We start from the raw sequence: 19,109 nt of genomic DNA, 5'->3' as shown, positions 1-19,109 counted from the left end.
TTGGGTTTTTTTTGTGTGTGTCTGAACCGAAAAATATTCTTAAAGTTTGTTTTAATTTTTAATAATTAGGTAAAACCCATATAAATGAAAGCTTTTTTAGGGCTGTAAAGGGGCTTGAGGCCAAAAAGTTTGTGAACTGCTCCTCTAACTAAATAAATGGTAGGCTCTTAAAAATAACTTGGAAGTCATTTAAAAAAAAGGGGGGGGGGGTGTCTGGGTGGCTCAGTCCGTTGAGCGTCTGACTTTGGCTCAGGTCATGATCTCATGGCTCATGAGTTCAAGCCCCGCATCAGGCTCTGTGCTGACAGCTCAGAGCCTGGAGCTGCTCTGGATTCTGTGTCTCTCTCTCTCTCTGTCCCACCCTTGCTCATGCTCTGTCTCTCTCTCTCTCTCTCTCAAGAATAAGTAAAACATTAAAAAAAAACCCCAAAACTTGGAAGTAAGTTGAGCAAAACAAAAGGACATTTTTTTCCTTACCTTTAACTCTCTATAATGTATTTGGCGCCTTCTAAGAAATTCTTCATTGCGTTTAATGTCCTTTTCAAGGGTAGACAAATGTTGCTGAAGATTTAGTATCTGAGCCTTCTTATTTTCAACTTCATTCTCCAAGTCACTAGACACAAACAAGAGGATAAAAAAACACCTCACATCTGTTTCTGAATATTACAAATACTTTAGATCTTTACAAAGGAGAGCTTATTTGTGATAGTTTATTTGCAAAACTCTATCCAGTTAAACCAGTTCTATATTCCTACCAAGTTATTAATAACATGAAAATACAGAGATTTCAAAAGACATCTAAACTAGTCATATTTCTCTTACTTCATTAAGAAATATTTTTGACATGATTTGTGTGGCACACATCATGCACAGTGACAGGCAGAAGTGGAAACAGAATTTTGATGTGAAGGAATCAAACTAAAAGGAAAGAAAAATCAGGAAATAAGCTGTAACGTTAAAATGTGAACAGGACACTTTACATCCACAGAACTATGGAAACAGAGGAGTGAGTCTGGGAGACAACTGAACTGTGTTCTCTAAAGCTTTCCTCAGTTGGACCAACTAGGAGAGAAGACAGAAGGACAGACACAGAAGCACAGAGCAGTGAAACATAAACCCAACAGCTCAACCTTTACTGCTGGTAGATGAATGCTCTGAATGTGTGAGAGTGAGAGGGATGGAGAGAAGACAATGAAAAGGGATGGAGGGAAAAGCAAGTAGAGGCCAAAGCTATAAAGCGTCTTAAAGCGTCTCCGTGACAGCGGTCACTGTCTTCAGAAGTCACCTCTTCCTGCCTCACTGACCCAAGCACCTATCTCCCAAAATCGTGTGCCTGGTGGGAGAGAACCACCTTTGCAGTTAAAAACTGGTCTCGAATTGATAAGATGCATATGTTTCCCACATTTTAGCATCTCCGAAATCACCTTCCATTCCATGGTTGACATAACAGCACTTTTTCTTTTTTAATAACAGAGCAGCTTAAATTTGATGAAATATTCTGGGGTGCCTGGGTGGCTCAGTTGGTTAAGCGTCCGACTTCGGCTCAGGTCACGATCTCGCAGTCCGTGGGTTCGAGCCCCACGTCGGGCTCTGTGCTGACAGCTCAGAGCCTGGAGCCCGTTTCAGATTCTGTGTCTCCCTCTCTCTGACCCTCCCCTGTTCATGCTCTGTCTCTCCCTGTCTCAAAAATAAATAAACGTTAAAAAAAAAAAATTTGATGAAATATTCTAACTGCACTACCTTGCCAGAATCCTCAAAATTAGAAAACAACTCAATAAATGTTAGCCGAATGAATGATGAAAATGAAGAAAGAAGGAAAATAATGATGGTATTCCTGGTAAAAATGGGGCCAGATACAAAAACTTAAGATGGTTCCTCAAGATTAGTAAGAAATATTTGTTTTATCATATATAAATCTAGACCTTTATTAACAGTAACTTTGCTAAAAAACCAAAATATTTACCAAGTAAACAAACTCTGAAACCTAGAGTCTAAAACAAAAATAAAAACCGATGAAATAAGCACCGATGAAATAACAATAATATTGTTATTAAACAATTTCCTGCATATTTAGAATAAACTTAAGCAATCAACATAATTTATATGAACAAATCGGCTAAATTATACAACTTTTTTTTGCAGGGGAGGGCGAATTCTGTTACATACTTTCATACAGTGTTCCTCCTTAGTTTTTAATTAATTTTTCCACGGAGCGGAAAACCTGTGCTACTAAATGAAATGTGCGAGCACGTGCACGTGGTTTGTGTGGGATACACACACACCCCGGAACCGCCAAAGTAGTACACTCCTCGGTCTGCAGCCCTCACTCTGCTGTGTTTGTCTCCATAGCACTTGGCCTAGTTACAGTCTTCATCTAGTCTATCTCCCCCTTCCTAATATTAAGCTCCAGGATGGGGAATTTCTTGTTCTTTATTTTGTGCCATGTCTTGTGCCTCGATCAGGGCCTGGCACAGTAAGTATACATGAGATATCTGTTTTAAAGAACAAAGGAAAGAATAAATTTGAAAAATAAACTTTGGAAAATTATATTTAAGCTGTTAAAATACTTTGAAAATTCAAAAACCTACAGGTACATTTTTTTTTTAATGATCTTGTATGTAAGCAGTTACTGCAATGGAATTATTCTGAGAGTTAATTTACAATTTCTTTTGCTCCTTGCTTTGTACTTTCATCATGGGAAACCACACGGGGGTAATCAAACCAAGTCAGTACCTGTACTTAAAACTTAAAACCCTTTCCCTTCTTAACAGAAGCCACTCTGTTCATTATGAAACTGTGAAATAAATTATAATCTCTTCACTTAAATTCCAGAGCCATTTTTCATCAACAGGAATCTGTCAGTGATGAGCTGACGAGGGTATAGAGAAGCACCCTTCATATATTCCTAATATGATGGGAAACTGGAGAATCTTTCTGGAGTCATCTAGCAATCACTATTAAATGGTCAACTTACATAAAAATAAAATGAAAGTGTTGAATTATCTATTTTAATAACTATTAGAGCTCACTTAATATTGTACATATTAAAAATATTAGTATTGCTTAATATTATTAAATATTTAAAATCAAAGCATTACTTGTATAGTAATACATCCATTACAGTCATTTGGCAACAGCTATTAACTAACTTAAAAATTCACATATCTTTTTACTTAGCTATTAAGAATTTAAGCTATACACTTTCAAAACTATGCCAAGATCCATGTATGTGTGTTCTCACTGCAGCACTGTTAGAAGAGAAAATGGCAAATAACTCTCATGTCCATCAACGGGGAACTGGTTAACTACTGGGGAACTACCAAGAGGTAGTTCTAAATGTGCTGACATGGAAAGACTGCCCAGATTTAACACTGAGTAGAAAAAAAGCAAGATACAGAAACCATATGCATACTTACACACAGCTCACACTTAAGTGGAAGAAGCCAGACACAAGAAGTTGCACAGTGTATGTTTCCATTTATATGAAACATCCAGAACAGACTAATTCATAAAGACAAACCCAAAAGTGGATTAGTGGTTGCCAGGGGGTTTGGGATTGGGGGAATAACGGCTCATGGGTATGGGTTTTCCTTCTGGTGTAAAGAAAATGTTCAGGAATTAGCTTACACTGATGGTTGCACAACCTTATGAATATAATAAAAATCTCTAAACTGTATGCTTTAAAATACAGTGAATTTTATAGTATGTGAATTATGTCTAATTTAAGTCACCGTACAAGGATTCAAACTATTTTGGGAACACATATAAGAAAACACGTGTAAGAAACTGCTAAACTGTTACCCTACTTTTGAAAGAGAGATGAGAATGGTCTCACTTTGTATACTTTTCTGCACTGTTTGGACTACCTCACCATATGCACAGATTCCTTCCTTTTTCTTTCTTTCTTTCTTTCTTTTTCTTTCTTTCTTTCTTTCTTTCTTTCTTGGACTATCTCACCATATGCACAGATTTCTTCCTTCCTTCCTTCCTATCTATCTATCTATCTATCTATCTATCTATCTATCTATCTATTTTTGAGAGAGAGAGAGAGCGAGCAAGCGAGCATACATGTGAGCAGAGGGCAGGGGTGGGCAGGGGAGGGAAAGAGAGAGAAAGAGAATCCTAAGCAGACTCCATGCTGAGCGTGGGGTTCAATCCCAGGACCCTGGGATCATGACCTGAGTCGAAATCAAGAGTCAGACGCTCAAATGACTGCGCCACCCAGGTGACCCTCTTCTAATTATTTTTTAAAATATCAATAAGGACTATGGAGAAACAGGATCATGAGCTACTTTTGTTTCCCAATTTATACTTTTCTATATTTAAAAAACACTAATGAATTTTTTTAAACTTGCAAATATACTGGTTTGGGTCAAAACAGATGACACAAAAGTCATCTAAATATCATTAGAACTTGGTATATTCTCCTTCTGTCTTTTTTTTTTTTTTAAGCTTGGCTTTTTTAAGCTATTAGCTGTTCTTTCTCTTTTTGTAAATTGAGGTGTAGTTTACATGCAATATTACATTAGTTTCAGGTGTACCACAAAGTGATTTAATATTTATATACATTATAAAGTGACCTCCACAAAATCTAGCAGCCATCTGTTACCAAAGTTAACATATTAATATTAATATACTATACATCTCTATGACTTACTTTCCCACTAGAAGTCTGTACCTTTTAATCCCTTTCCTCTATTTCACCCAACCCCTCATCCCTCTGCAGAGACACTGTTCAACCACCAGATTGTTCTCCATATCTATGCATCAGTTTGTTTTCTTTTGTTTGCTTGTTTGTTTTGTTTTTAAGATTCCACATGTAAGTGAAATCATACAGTATTTGTCTTTCTCTGTATGATTTATTTAAATGAACATCATACGCAGAACTTCGCATATTTACAATGAATAGTTTATTGATTCCCATATTATTTAATAGGGGAAACGATTTTTGAAAACCCAGTTCACCTGACTTTTAAAACAAATGATGTGTCCACTACACATTAGTACAAATACCATTAGCTAAAAATTGAAGCCAAATATCAACTCGAAACCTTTATTACTAAAATATCGGAATACACAAAAGCAAAAAAAATAAAATAAAATAAATAAACTGCTGGAATCAGAGATCCCAATTTGCTGCTGAGGCATACTTACAATCTTTTCCAAAAATGTCATCCTTTTTTTTTTTTTTCTTTAACACTTGGGACATAAATACATGAGGCAATTTTTATTGAAAGAAAAGTGTGAGCCATACAGAGTAACATCACTATGGTATTTTTATATATTTTACACTCGTGTCTGTTGAATACCATATAATTTAGTCTTACCCAGTTAAGAATCAGGAAAGCTTGATTTAAATGTCATGGCACAATGGACAAAAACTTACCACTTTACAGGTCACGTTTATACTGGCACATTCCCACATCTATCCCGTCAGAAAGACTTGGTGTCAATACAAAATGTGCGTTCAGTGCCATGACACCAAGTTGCTGGTCATTCAACTTTTCTCTGTTGCTAAGAAAGAAGTTTTACCAAATGTTCTGGTATCTATTATAGCTATTTTTCTTTATGCTGCTCTCATGACATAAAAATGACTAATATTATTTGAAAACAAGACCTATTTTGACGAAACTCTCATTTCCCCTACATATATAAATTACTTAGAATACTTTCACTTTTACTCAATTTTCTTAGATATTTATTTTACTTAAGTTTTTAGTTCTTCTACTGAAGGTTTTCCAGGTCACTAATTCAGTTCCAAAACCCATCAATTCATCAACTGAATTAGTTTGGAAAATCATGGCTTTTTGGTACCAAAAATCCTTTCTGCATGCTTGTGCATCTCATTGAATACACTTACTAGCTTGTCATTCAACTTCTCACTTAGTCTCTTCTGGAAGCTCTGTTTTCCTAGATGTATGTTCTAATTCTGCCGACTGATCCTTTTAGAACAGTGCAACTCAAAATACAGTAAGAGATGTTAACAGGGAACTTGAGCCAGAATGTAAACCAGCACACCTATACGCTCACTGAGCAGAGTCAGAGCTGAACGCCAGAACAGTGGTGTAGCTGACGGACACTCTGGGTTCAGCTCTCATCTCCATGCAGACAGGCAGTAAACGATGTGCAGACCAGCTGGTCAAGGGAACACACTTGTGTTCTCCGTCCAAAATACTGTTGTCGAAGTGATGATGGGACACAACCATCAACCCAGAATTCTACATCCAGCTAAATGATCTTCGAAGCCCGAAAATATTCACAATCCTTCCCTGAAATAACTGTTGCTAGAGTAATATGAAAGGAAGCACACTGCAGGGCGCAGACAGAATACCACAGGGAGCAGTCAGAATACCACAGTAAAGCTTGCACTGACACTAACCTTATCTCAGAATCCACATCTTTGCTTAGGAATTTAGGTCTTGTATTTTCAGATGAATAGTAACGTCCTGCAAAGACCTGATCGCCATCAGCAGTAAACGCTTCTCTACAATTCTTGGGTGGCTTTTGAGACTGCATTACTGCACGAGCTACAGAATTACTCTAAAAAAATAGAGGGATAAATACATTTTTCAAATTATGCCATAGCCTTTCTGATGCACAATTTCAAAATGCTACCTATCATTATAAGATTCAAGTATTTTTATTTAAAAATAAATAAAATCATTCCAGAAAGTTAAAAAAAAGAATTTCAAAAACAACTCAAGATTCAAAGAATTAAAACTACTGAGAGTCTTTAGAACACCATAGTAGGGGTGCCTGGGTGACTCAGTCAGTTGGGAGACCAACTTCAGTTTAGGTCATGATCTCACAGTTTGTGAGTTTGAACCCCACATCAGGCTTTGTGCTGCTGACAGGGTGGAACCTGCTTCAGATTCCGTCTCCCTCTCTCTCTGCCCTCCCCTGCTCAAACATGCCTGCTCTATCTCTCAAAAATAAACAAACTTTAAAAAAAAAAAAGAGGGGCGCCTGGGTGGCTCAGTCGGTTCAGCGTCCGACTTCGGCTCAGGTCATGATCTCGCGGTTCATGACTTCAAGCCCCGCATCAGGCTCTGTGCTGATGGCTCAGAGCCTGGAGCCTGTTTCAGATTCTGTGTCTCCCTCTCTCTCTGACCCTCCCCTGTTCATGCTCTGTCTGTCTCAAAAATAAATAAATGTTAAAAAAAAATTAAAAAAAAAAAAGAACACCATAGTGCATTGTAAACAATGCTTTATGACAAACTAAGTTCTAATCCGTTTAAAATTAAAAATTATTTTATGTACATTTTCATGTGGGAATATTCATTTTAGATCAGTTCATACAAATCTTTTTCTTTTCTAAATGACTTTTACAGCCTGGAAAGATGTGAGTGAACAGCAAATTACAGTAAAAGATTGGTATACTGAATTACGTGGGGAAGCTTAGAAATATTTAAGCCCTAGAGAGAAGTAAAAAAGGGATTAGACTTAATGGAGGCCTAGCCAACCTCTAGTGACAGACAAGAGGACTTCATTATTTTCTTTCAAGTATCCTTTTCTTTTTTTTTTTTTAAGTTTATTTATTTATTTTAAGAGAGACAGAAACAGCATGAGTGGGGGAGGGGCAGAGAAAGAGGGAGAGAGAGAGAATCCTAAGCAGGCTCCTCACTGCCAGCCCGAGCCCCACGTGGGGCTTAAAATCACGAAACTACGAGATCATGGCTTGAGTGGAAACCAAGAGAGGGATGCTTACCTGACTGAGCCACCCAGGCGCCCCTCAAGTATCCTTCTAAAATATGAGGGAGCCAAGCCCACAAATAATTACAATATTACTTTGCAACATATATACTATATATACATTTAAATTACTGACACCATTACTTCTCAATTTCCAATAATGAGAAAAACAAACTCTACTATGCTTATTTTGGTTAGATCTCTGTTTTGAATTTCCTTGTTCCTTCTCAGCAAATTTATGTCAATAGATGAAACACAGTTTGGTGATTTAATCCAACAAGTACATAAAAATACATACATAAATGAAAAATATTGACTTATTTTACGATACTTTCAAAATTTTAAGAAAAAGAACTCATGAAATATCAAATAGACTATTTGTTTAAAAAACAGAATAATAACATACTTATCTGTAAAGGTAAATAAAAAACGGATCTGGCAACCAAATCGAGAAAGAAAGAAACAAAAACAAAATTATAGCATCATTCACCAAAATAATATGTATTTGTGAAATGATTTACTGAAGAATAGCCAAAAGTTAAAAAAGTTCTCAGGCAGAAAACGCACAAACCACCCAGTTCTATGTTATTCTATAGTGTTCTATGAGGTAAAAGCACATGGTAAAACATATTAATAACTCCAGAATACAGAAGGGGAACAGGAATTTATATAACCAATTTCAATTCTGGAAACTGAAAAATAATACAAAATACAGCAACCATCTTATCTTACTTTGATCAGAAGCACCGTCTCTATGCTTCTCATGTCAATCAGGCTGTTTGCAACAACTGCATTATCTATTTCTAAAGCAGTCAAGACTGTTGGAAAGTCTGGATGATAAGCAGCTCTAGAACACAAAAGTATAGAAATATCAACTTATCAAACTTTACTTTTATACATATATATATATTTTTGAGAGATGAGAGAGAGTGAGCGCATGAGTGTACGCGTGGGGGAAGGGCAGAGGGAGAGGCAGAGAGAGAATCCTAAGCAGGCTCCATGCCCAGCACACAGCCCGATGATGCAGGGCTCCATCCTGGGACGCTGGGATCATGACTTGAGATGTAATCAAGAATTGGACTCTGAATGGACTGAGCTACCCAGGCGCCCCTTATGTATATGCCTTTTTAATGTGTGACTCTAGATAACAATGGAAAATATCTGATAACATTTGAGAACATTTGTAATAGGTTTATTTTATTTAAACAGCAAACGTTTATATTATGTGCTAGGCATTCTAAGAATATTATAAATATTAGCTCACTTAAATCCTCAGAGTAACTATATGAGATTGATAATATTACTCTCTCCCTTTAAAGGAATTTTTTTTCTTTAAGTTTATTTATTTATTTTGAAGGAGTGTACGAGCAGGGGGGAGGGGTGGAGAGAGAGCCACTACTGTCAGTGCAGAGCCCTACATGGGGCTTGACTCTGTGAACTGTAAGTTCATGACCTGAACCAAGATCAAGAGTCAGGTACTCAACCGACTGAGTCACCCTGGTGCCCCAGTGAGTTTGCTCTTAAGATGGAGGAGGAAAACCACTGACCTAAGATGTTTAAAGGGGAGAGAAGTCAGTGGAGTAGGAACATTTAAAGTTCAGGAGAGAGTTGAAGTAATGAAAAGAAATGGTTCACAAATCAGGGAAGAAAGCATGTAATTCAGAGCCTACGGGGATTAATAAACAGCTTTAGAGAGAAAGAGCATCTCCTCCTGTTGAGTGGGAGAAGACGTACAGACGCAGACCAGGTTGTGGGTGGTTAGCATGCTAAGCAGTTCCATATCCTCTATTTCCTCTGAAAAGAGGGAACAAGGCCATCTGCAAAGGAAAGGAAACTACTCCGAGTATCTCCTGGGAAGCTATGCACTTTCCCGGGGAATCTCTGTTGAGGTTCCTCAATATGAGCCTAATATTCCTTATTCATTCTAATATTCCAATAGTGTTTCACTGTTCTTTTCTGCATTAAAATAACACGGACAATTTTAAAATTTAGCATTTGAACCACAATATATACTGATAAAGTTCTTCACAAGAAAATCATCCCTCCAAAACATCTGTAAGGCAGCTAAAGTTGAGAGAATATTACATGTACCCAACTTGTCAATACTCTGTCAACACCTAAAAGTAACATCCAACTTCCTCTAGTACCCCACCAACTTGAACTTCAACATAATACCCAACTACTCCGAAAGGCAAACACGGACTCTGTCATACTCTGGAGCCACTCTATTACTCTAACTTCCCACTGTTACCACGAGCTACAGCCTTCCTGGCTGACCATGCCTGTCAAATCTGCTAACTTCCTGCGGCCCACCTACAGGTTTTCTCCCAGGCCTCACTTGCTTCCTTCTCCAGCCAAAGCCGCATGGCCAGTCATGAACTACTTTCCCAGCAGCACTCTCAACTGCTTCTCTCTTCTCCTGCAACACCTACCCACTCTAAAAAATTCTAATGCAGTATTAATCCAACAGTACACATTCTCTCTACTCAAACCTATTAAAAAATAAAAAATCCTGCAGCTACCACAGGTGTCTGAATCCTGAGTAGACTTTGGTTCAGCTTCCTCTCTCACTCTCCCAAACCTACCCAACTGGTGAGGTCCTCATTCTCAGCACATGGATTCACCTACTTCTGAGAAGTGACCTCCGGCTCCACAAACGTAGCTCTCACTCTGCACCACCTCCCAGGATGTGCTATGCTGCTAGGAGCCTGGAGCCACAATCCCCGGGGAATCTCTGGGGACACAGCATGCCAGTAGGGCAGCACCAGGCTTTCCTACTCATGGCAGTCCTCACAGCAGCTCATGGAGCCATCCCGACAGTTCAGGACCCAAGGTCCTGGTCCCCAAATGACAGTGCCAGTGAAAGAGGATATTCCTCACAGAAGTCAATCTCTCATAGCCATCCCCCAGGGGCAGTTTCCAAGGTCCCCGTAGGGAAATGCCCAATTACGAGTCACCACGCTGGAAGACCAGGTGTTCAGAGTTCTCCCGCTTCAGATGCAACTAACCTGTCAGGGGTCATTTTTTACCATAAGCAATGCTGTCTGGTAGCACATTGGAAATTTCACTTTTATCAGGTCTTAGAAATCAGGAATCAAAGCTAGAAACTAATGTAGGGTCAAATTTTTCTGCAGATTGAGAAAACACTTCACCTCCAACTCCCAAATCCTTATACCTAGCCTAAAAGCTCCAAATGGACAGTTCCAAAACAGGACTTATCCTCTTTTGACAAATCCACTTTTTCCTTGTACTTCTCCTGAAGCACACACCTGCTAGGCACTCACTCCAGCCAGAGACCTGGAAGGCATCCTCAATTCTTTTGTTTTCTTACATTCAAGTGACAGGGTTTATTGATTTTGTCCTAAATAACACTTTTAATCTGTCCCTTACTATCCATAATGCACACGCTATTTTTTTGCAGAATAATTTATGATGCCGTGCCACCATACGTTTTGCACATAGAATTCTATTTGCCCACAAAGCAATTAACCCTTGTCTGTCACTAGACAAACTCATCAGTTCAGGAGACTAATCCTGTGTCCTCTTTTCTCGAATTTCTTCCCTAATCTAGCTACTAACATCTAACGTGTAATTACTTTCTCATCTGAACTACATCTGCATTTTGTGATCTAATTTTATCAAAGCTGAAGATTAAATTAGAAAATATGTTATTATATTTAAAAGTAAAGTGAGTAGCTAGTCAGCAGTTAGCAAAGAGGCCAGTTTGGGTACTGGGCCCTTGAGGTTTATTACGGTCATCAAAGAAAACAACCACGGTTCTTTAAGGGATCTGCAAAGCACCTTGAGAGTTGAACCGTGAGTAATGAGTGTCAAAGCTCTTTGTTAGTACACCCCCCACATACCCCTTAATTTGCCTAGGTCTGTATCACTTCCCTCAGCATTGGTTCTATGCCACACTGCATCTCTCTCCCTGTTCTGGCTCCCACAACACACCTCGTGTAAGGAGCTCAAGGCCAGGGAGCAGGTCTTATTTACCTATGCATCTCCAGTGCCTACGCTGAAATTAAAGAAGCGGCTTGATGAAATTTCATTAAGTCAGTACTACATATTTGGTCAACATAAAATTTTTTTAATTCTTTCTGATCTTGGACATGATTAAGCAATTCCAGAAATGGCACTTAACTAGTGATACCTTACCTGTGTCTTACATCGTACATCTCATTCCGAAACTCAGAAACTATTATCTGTGGCCGTGAGGTCCCTCGTGAATAAAACTTTTCCATCAGTGCCTGAAGGACTCTTTCATCAGCATGGTTATGGCAACAATAGGCTTGCAGAAGTCCCTTTAAGCAAGATTCGATAGCCAAAGCAAGCTCAGGGTCCCGAAGATGAATGCAAGCTCCTAAAAGTGAGAAAATTATTAAAAGGCCCATAAATCCTTACTTTGAAATATTAATGTAACTATCTTTTTATAACAGTTTATAATTGACTTCAAAATATTTTCATATAAAGTATAGATGACATTACAGATCTTCTGTTAACTAAATGGGAAATCCCCACTTATCCGTTGGATACACTGGAAAGACAACTCATCAAATCCTATGAAAAGAACTGTCCCACTCATTCCAATGTAAATCAGCAGAGGCCTTTCTATGTAATCGGATACTATTCCAGCCTCTGAATGGCATTTTGAATATCAAACCAAAAGGTTTACATACAGATCCTTTATTATTTTCTGTAAAACTGATTAACATTGGGATTTAAAAACACAGAAGAGGGGCGCCTGGGTGGCTCAGTCGGTTAAGCCTCCGACTTCGGCTCAGGTCATGATCTCACAGTTCGTGAGTTCGAGCCCCACGTCGGGCTCTGTGCTGACAGCTCAGAGCCTGGAGCCTGTTTCAGATTCTGTGTCTCCCTCTCTCTCTCTGACCCTCCCCTGTTCATGCTCTGTCTCTCTCTGTCTCAAAAGTAAATAAACGTTAAAAAAAATTTAAAAAAAAAATAAAAAATAAAAAATAAAAAAATAAATAAAAACAGAGAAGAAATGCCTCATCCATTGAAACAGATCCTGGTACAGAGGTACATATCATTTACATGAAGAGACATCACCATAATATAGTATGTAATGCCACATTTCCACAGTAAATATATTTAGTAATAAAATATATATATTTATCTTTACAGCATCATTTTCCCCTAATGATATTACAGAATTAGAGATAATTTCTCAGGAGAACTCAAAAGACATGTATATATTTTTAATCTTCTGTATATATGGGGATAATGAAATAAACCCAGGTTTTCCAGTTGAAAAAGGACTTAGAAACAATCCTAAATAGAAACTAAGAAAAGATAAGTCATTTTATAAAAGTTACACAAAACTCAGGTGGTGAGAATTCTTCTATCTTGATGTCACTGGATTTTCCAACTAATCAATTATATTCAAATTAGTTAACTCATTTATTCATTCATTCAGGAAAAAATCTGAATCAGATTATTCAACTCTATAGTTACTTATCCTAAGTTATCTTGCTTTTGGCTATTTTATGCTTTAAAGATACAAAAGGAAAATTATAAAGTTTAAAGTGATTTTTGTTATTATTTCTTAAAATATATACAATTAAAATCTACATATAATTACACAGCCCTTTGATAACACTTTTAAAACTAGATTCAAGAGAACCTTTCCTGAAAATAAAACCTTATTTCTAATGTTCCTTGTGTCCTGACCAAATGGTGACAAATACCTAAAGGGCCTATGGGTTTACAGGTAAAACGCCCACGCCTATAGGCGTCATCTATTGCTTCAAGAAGAGCTGGTACATGAGGCCCAAATCTTTTCAGTCGATCGGTTTTACTATCTTTCAGTTCTTTCAGTTGCCTCTGATTATAGCTCAGTGTATGCTTCACATCTAGTTCTTCCCGCCTACAAAATAAAAGCAAAAAACCAGAAGAAATATGTGCTACAATTATACAGGAATATCCAGCCTTTCCCCCCTAACACCTGCCTACCAGTGAATGACCCAGCTACCCAAAAGACTAAAGGCAGATTTATTTGAAAATGATTGCGTTACTGGAGAAAAATCATCACAAGTCGTCAAAACTTCACACACACACACACACACACACACACACACACACACACACCTTATTCAGTACATGAACCAACAATGAAACATGTTTTCTGTCTTCATAAACACCAAACTACATGATTTTCAAGTGATTAAAAATAATCATCCTAAGGATATTGAAACTTACTTAATTCTCACCCGTTCTTCTTTGTCCTTTTCTATGGCTTGCTGAAACTGTTCAATCTCTTGATTGATTGAACTTTCCTGATCCTGCAAGGCCTTTACTCTCTCTTTTAACCAAGATATTTTTTTTTGCCTTTCCAATCGTTCAGGTTCCAAAGATTGATCGGTACTAACAGTAAATAATCCGAAATAGAAAATGTTATATGAAAACTTGAATGTTTAGAAAACCACAAAGCAATGTAATAAAATTCCTTTAGAAATAGTATGGAAAAATCTGATACTCCATTTCACTGAGGGCACTGTTGTATAAAATGAGGTAATCATGCGCAATGCAAAGTAACCATCTTACCTTTTCTTTAGTTCTTCAATTCTTTTGCAAAGCTGTTCATCATCTTTCATTAATGCTCTATACTCATTTAGAGAACGGTTATATAAAACCTAAAAAAAATAAGACATAGTTTGATAAAATAAATATATATATCCTATTCAAATTCACTTTTGCCAAATCTTCAAATCAGAGGCTAAATATATGCAGAAATATATTTTTAAAACAAAGTACATAAATGGCCACATGAAACTTACATTTTTTAAAATCTGTAAGCAACACAGATCTTACTTAATTATAAAACCCCTCCTTTTAGAAGTAAGTGGACAGTATTTGTATTTGATACATAGTATTCAATATTTCAGGCTGGAAAATTTCTCTCACCTCAGCTTCATTATAGGTCCTTTTCTTAGCCGTAACATCTGTTTTCAGTGCCATACATTCTGGTGCCCGTGCATTAGTCTCTTGACTAATCTTTTCTAGTTTATCTTGAATATCTTTGTATTTTTTTTCTGCCTCATTAAGTCTAACCTTTAAGAAAATAACATTTTGGAGTGTATTTTAATTTTCTTCACTAAACAGAAACAAATTTTAAGTTATATATAGTTCACATCCAATAATAAACTTGGTTTCACTCTGACTAAATAATCTCAAGACATCAGGTAAGCAAACATAATTATATAAAATACTAGAATATAATTTTTTTATTTGAGAGAGAGAGAGAGAGCGTGTGAGAGGAGGAGAGGGTCAGAGGAAGACAGAGAGATCTAATGCTCAGCATGGAACTTGACACGGGGCTTGATCCCACAATCAGAGTCAAAAGCAAGAGTTGGATCCTCAACCAACTGAGCCACCCAGGTGCCCTCTAAAATATAATTTTAATTCCACATTTCTTTATCCAACAAAAGTACTATCTTCTGGGGATACAAAGATACAGTAACAATGGTCTTCAGGTAACACAATAAGTGGGAGAGAGGCACAATTTATCAGAGAACAGATATGGAAATTGATCATACAATTTGGACGCAATAAAGCTTAAGTAGGCTATATCTATTTAGAACTGTGGAAGCACAGAGAAAGAACCTAGAGGTCTGCCAAAAAAGTCAAGAATGCCTTCAAAGCAGAAGTAGCATTTGAGCTGAGACTTGAAAGATTAATCAAAATGTCCCTGGAGAAAAGTTGGGGAAAGGTGTTAGAGGCAGATGGAAAAGCATGTAGAAAGGCACTAGTCCTACTTTGGGAAATGAAAATATTTAAACTAAGAACGTAGTGGTGAGAGCTGAGCCTCAACAGTCAAAGAGTGTGAATTCCTAACGATCAGCTTACAACTTAACCCTCCAGACAACAGGGACAGAGGACATTAACCAAATCTGTATGTTAGATCACTTTGAAAGCACATGCAGGGTGAAGGGAAAATTACAGGAAACAACATCAGTAAGGAGTTAATATTCCAATGCAAAAAGGAATGAGAAACCAAAGCAGGGCACTGACAAAAGGAATGGATTAGAAGGGACAAATAAGAGAACTATTAGATCAGGGATCAGCAAACTTTTTCCAGCAAGAGCCAGATAGTATAGTAGACACTATTTCTTTGCAATCCTTCCATTCAATAGTTATTCTATAATCTATGACCATGCATACACTACACGAGAGGTTTTGTGTAAGACATGATGGGAAGGATACAATCATAAAATAAGATTGTTCTTACCCTCCAGAAAGTGCCCAAATGCTTAAGTGGGGCAAACGCCTATAGAACTGAAATATAATGAAGCCTCAAGATCCTCCTTTTCCCATTTGAAAAAAGGTGAACATCTATTACTCAGACTAGATTCCATTTTTATTTTATTATTTTTACTTTTATTTCTTTAAAGATTTTATTTTGAAGTAATCTCTACACCCAATGTGGGGCTCAAACTTGCAACCCCGAGATTAAGAGCTGCATGCTCTACCTACCGAACCAGCCAGGCACCCTTGGATTCCATTTTCAGATTGGAGATTATCTAAAGAGAAAAGTAACCTAAAGTCCTCCACTATGATAAGCTAAGAAGTGAGGCTGAGGAAAATCTGGTAAAATAAACAATTCTAGAATATTCTTGCAGAAATGAAAATCCAAGGTAAGAAAAGTAGGTGGGTTGAACTTCCATTTACTACCTGAAGAGGGAGTACGAAATTCAGCTTATTTCTGTTATTTTTACATATCTATCTCTGTTTTGATGGATTAATGTCATAATTCTTAAAACGAAAAAACATATCTGCATACCTGGAGGAGAGACAGGAAAAAGCAAGGTGGAGGATATTACGTCCTATACTACAAACTAAGCTTGGGGGCCAAAAATTTGTAAGTAGAACAAAATACTATGAGGTTAGGCCAGCCACACTGAGCAGATGGGGCATCTATAAAAAAGAAAAGGCTAGGACTTCTACTTCTGGCATGACAATGTGAGGAATTCTGCACTGCTGGCTACATACCCTTGGGAACATACTAAGAAACCACTCAAGCGTAAATTTTTAATGTGTGAATTGTATGGTATATAAATTATATCTTAATAAAGCTGTTAAAAAAAAAAAGAACGAAAATACAAGTATAAAGAGTGGATCTGCTATATGGTAAAAAGGTCTACATGCACACCCCCAACAGAGAATTACTGCTTTTATTTACCATTCAACCAACTTCTACCTCTAGGCCCAAGTGGAAGACTTGTGGTTTTTCTTGAATCTTACATAAATAGCATAGTTTCCACTTGGGCTCTTAGATCTCGGCTTGAAATTAACTTTATAGACCTAACAACCTGTCCCACATGTGTTCTACCTACATGGAATCTTCTGATGGTTCTGGGCCCTAAACTTCAGTTCCCTGTAAGTTATGGTAGCAGTCTCTGGGTATTGTGTTCAGTTTTGAATTGTTACACTTCATGATACTTAACTTTAATGCTATTCTAATTCACTATTATCCTAGCACCTCAAGACTTCTTACGTTGCCACTGCTAATGAACCCAGAGTAAAAGCTTCAGGCTGTAGCATCTCTAGTTGGTAACAAAGTACCATTGTCTGCAAGCACGAGTTCAGAGTGCGACATCACTGGGCTCAACTGGCTGATCATGTTCAAATACAACACTCTTTTAAAAAAGAGAGTTGCCACAATAGTCCTTGAACAAAAGTTTAGGTCAGATTCACCTAATAAATTAGGTAATAAATTCACACACAGACAGATATATAGGTTGACACTTCTACTTTTGTTAAGTCTTTTAAAATAGTCTAATATGAGTAATCTCGTATGATTAAACTACCAAATCTGTAGTAGAAAAACTACAATTACCTGCTGTTCTTCCATCTTCCTGTCAAGTCTAGCAGCACGATCTTCTCCGATTTTGATATTATCTCTGATAGCATTCAATTGCTTTTCAATTTCATTGACCTACAAAGAAATTACACAGTAAATCATGTAGAAGACTAACTGTAACCAAATATATTCTGCATATTAAAAGTATAAGTGAATAAGTAATTAAGTAAAAATTACCACTGCCCAAGCCATTTCATGTTTCAAATATTCTAAATTAGTCTTCATTGTACTTAAGCCAGCAATACTCTGAAAACGTTCTTCTTTTTCCAAACACTGGCGTTTTAGTTCAATAAGTCGCTTAAAAAAAGAAAAAAAGGAAATATTTCTTACTGACATTAGAAAGACACGACATTTTACAAATGTATTTCTTTTAAGTGTACTGCCTTAATGGTATTAAAAAAGATATGCAAAGAAATGTCTTCTTTTAAGATGAAAATAAAAATACTTTTGGTTCTTTGATATGCTTTGACTAGGTACAACTATTTTCTTAATTTCTGCAGTATAAAAATGGCCAAATACTATTCTAATGATGATCAAAGGAACAAAGGATTTAAGACCTCACAAGTGCAGACAAATCACAAAACTCAGTTTCCCGCTTCTCTTGACACCATATCTGAGAGACAGAATGGTCTGTTCTTCTGGGCAAAGTATACCCAGCACCCTTTCCAAAGATAATGGAAGATGTAGAAGACATTTATTCCTAAAAGCTAAGTAAGCTACAATTTTTAAAACCTAAGTTCTCGCTTAACAGTAAATAAAATCATTAAATATCAGACAGAGTGACATTAGAACAGCTTCTGAAGTAGCTCCTAGACTTCATATTCTGTACACCAGGGTAGATAGATGGCCTCTCCCGTTCACTGGTGCTGACCATCTTCAACCAGGGCCTCACACTGTAGATCTACAAGGGTGTCCCTACAAGTCACTTTCCCAATTTCCAGGATTATTTCAATCCATTATCACTCTCTTCACACCTCACACACATGCCCCTGTGCTAATCCTCACTGATTCTCCCTGCCTCCTACCTCAGGGAATTTAGTGGCCATCAGATGGAAACTCCAACTTCCAATAGCCTTATCTACAAACCTAACGCAGTCACAGCTTCCTTACACTGAAGAGGAGGGGCCTTCATTACACTGAGTCCAGTCCCCATCTACCTATACCTTTTGCAGTCAAATGCTCTACCCCTGAGCTACACCCCCTATCTATACCTTTTGGATGCGACCACTTGCTTCTGCCTTCTTGGGAGGTCTAAATTACTTCATTTCTCATCCCATCTTTTCATCTTTGTTTCCACTTTATCCTCTTCACTGACTCCCTTCCACTATCATTTTTATTTCTTGGAGAATGCTTCCCTCCTCTCACCATCCCTCTCCTGGCACTGTTCATCCTTCATTTCTCATCTTAGACATAAGCCTTAACAAATCCACCCTTTCCGAGTCCCTACACCCCAGCACTAATACCCTATTAAGTGCTTTTGCACAAACCCAGTCACAAATAAGTCCTTTAGTAGTGACCACCATACTCAGTTATTTAC

General features: G+C 37.4%; 1 protein-coding gene across 1 annotated transcript in view; it reads right to left on the bottom strand.

Moving 5' to 3' along the window:
• The window catches only part of SMC6 (structural maintenance of chromosomes 6), a 78,714-nt gene that overhangs the window by 33,568 nt on the left and 26,037 nt on the right, over positions 1-19,109 (bottom strand). The window contains exons 9-18 of the mRNA XM_053891136.1: positions 17,750-17,869; positions 17,549-17,647; positions 14,617-14,763; positions 14,257-14,345; positions 13,912-14,076; positions 13,401-13,579; positions 11,851-12,055; positions 8,425-8,539; positions 6,380-6,540; positions 478-613 (exon numbers count right to left, since the gene is read on the bottom strand). Coding sequence (XP_053747111.1) covers positions 478-613; positions 6,380-6,540; positions 8,425-8,539; positions 11,851-12,055; positions 13,401-13,579; positions 13,912-14,076; positions 14,257-14,345; positions 14,617-14,763; positions 17,549-17,647; positions 17,750-17,869 — 1,416 coding nt within the window. The remainder of the gene's footprint in view (positions 1-477; positions 614-6,379; positions 6,541-8,424; positions 8,540-11,850; positions 12,056-13,400; positions 13,580-13,911; positions 14,077-14,256; positions 14,346-14,616; positions 14,764-17,548; positions 17,648-17,749; positions 17,870-19,109) is intronic.

This window comes from Panthera pardus, unplaced genomic scaffold, assembly GCF_024362965.1.
Source record: "Panthera pardus isolate Hobbes unplaced genomic scaffold, ASM2436296v1 HiC_scaffold_26, whole genome shotgun sequence".
In the NCBI taxonomy this organism is placed as follows: Eukaryota; Metazoa; Chordata; class Mammalia; order Carnivora; family Felidae; genus Panthera; species Panthera pardus.
Note: the sequence above shows the minus strand (reverse complement) of the source record. Positions and strands in the feature narration are given on the sequence as shown.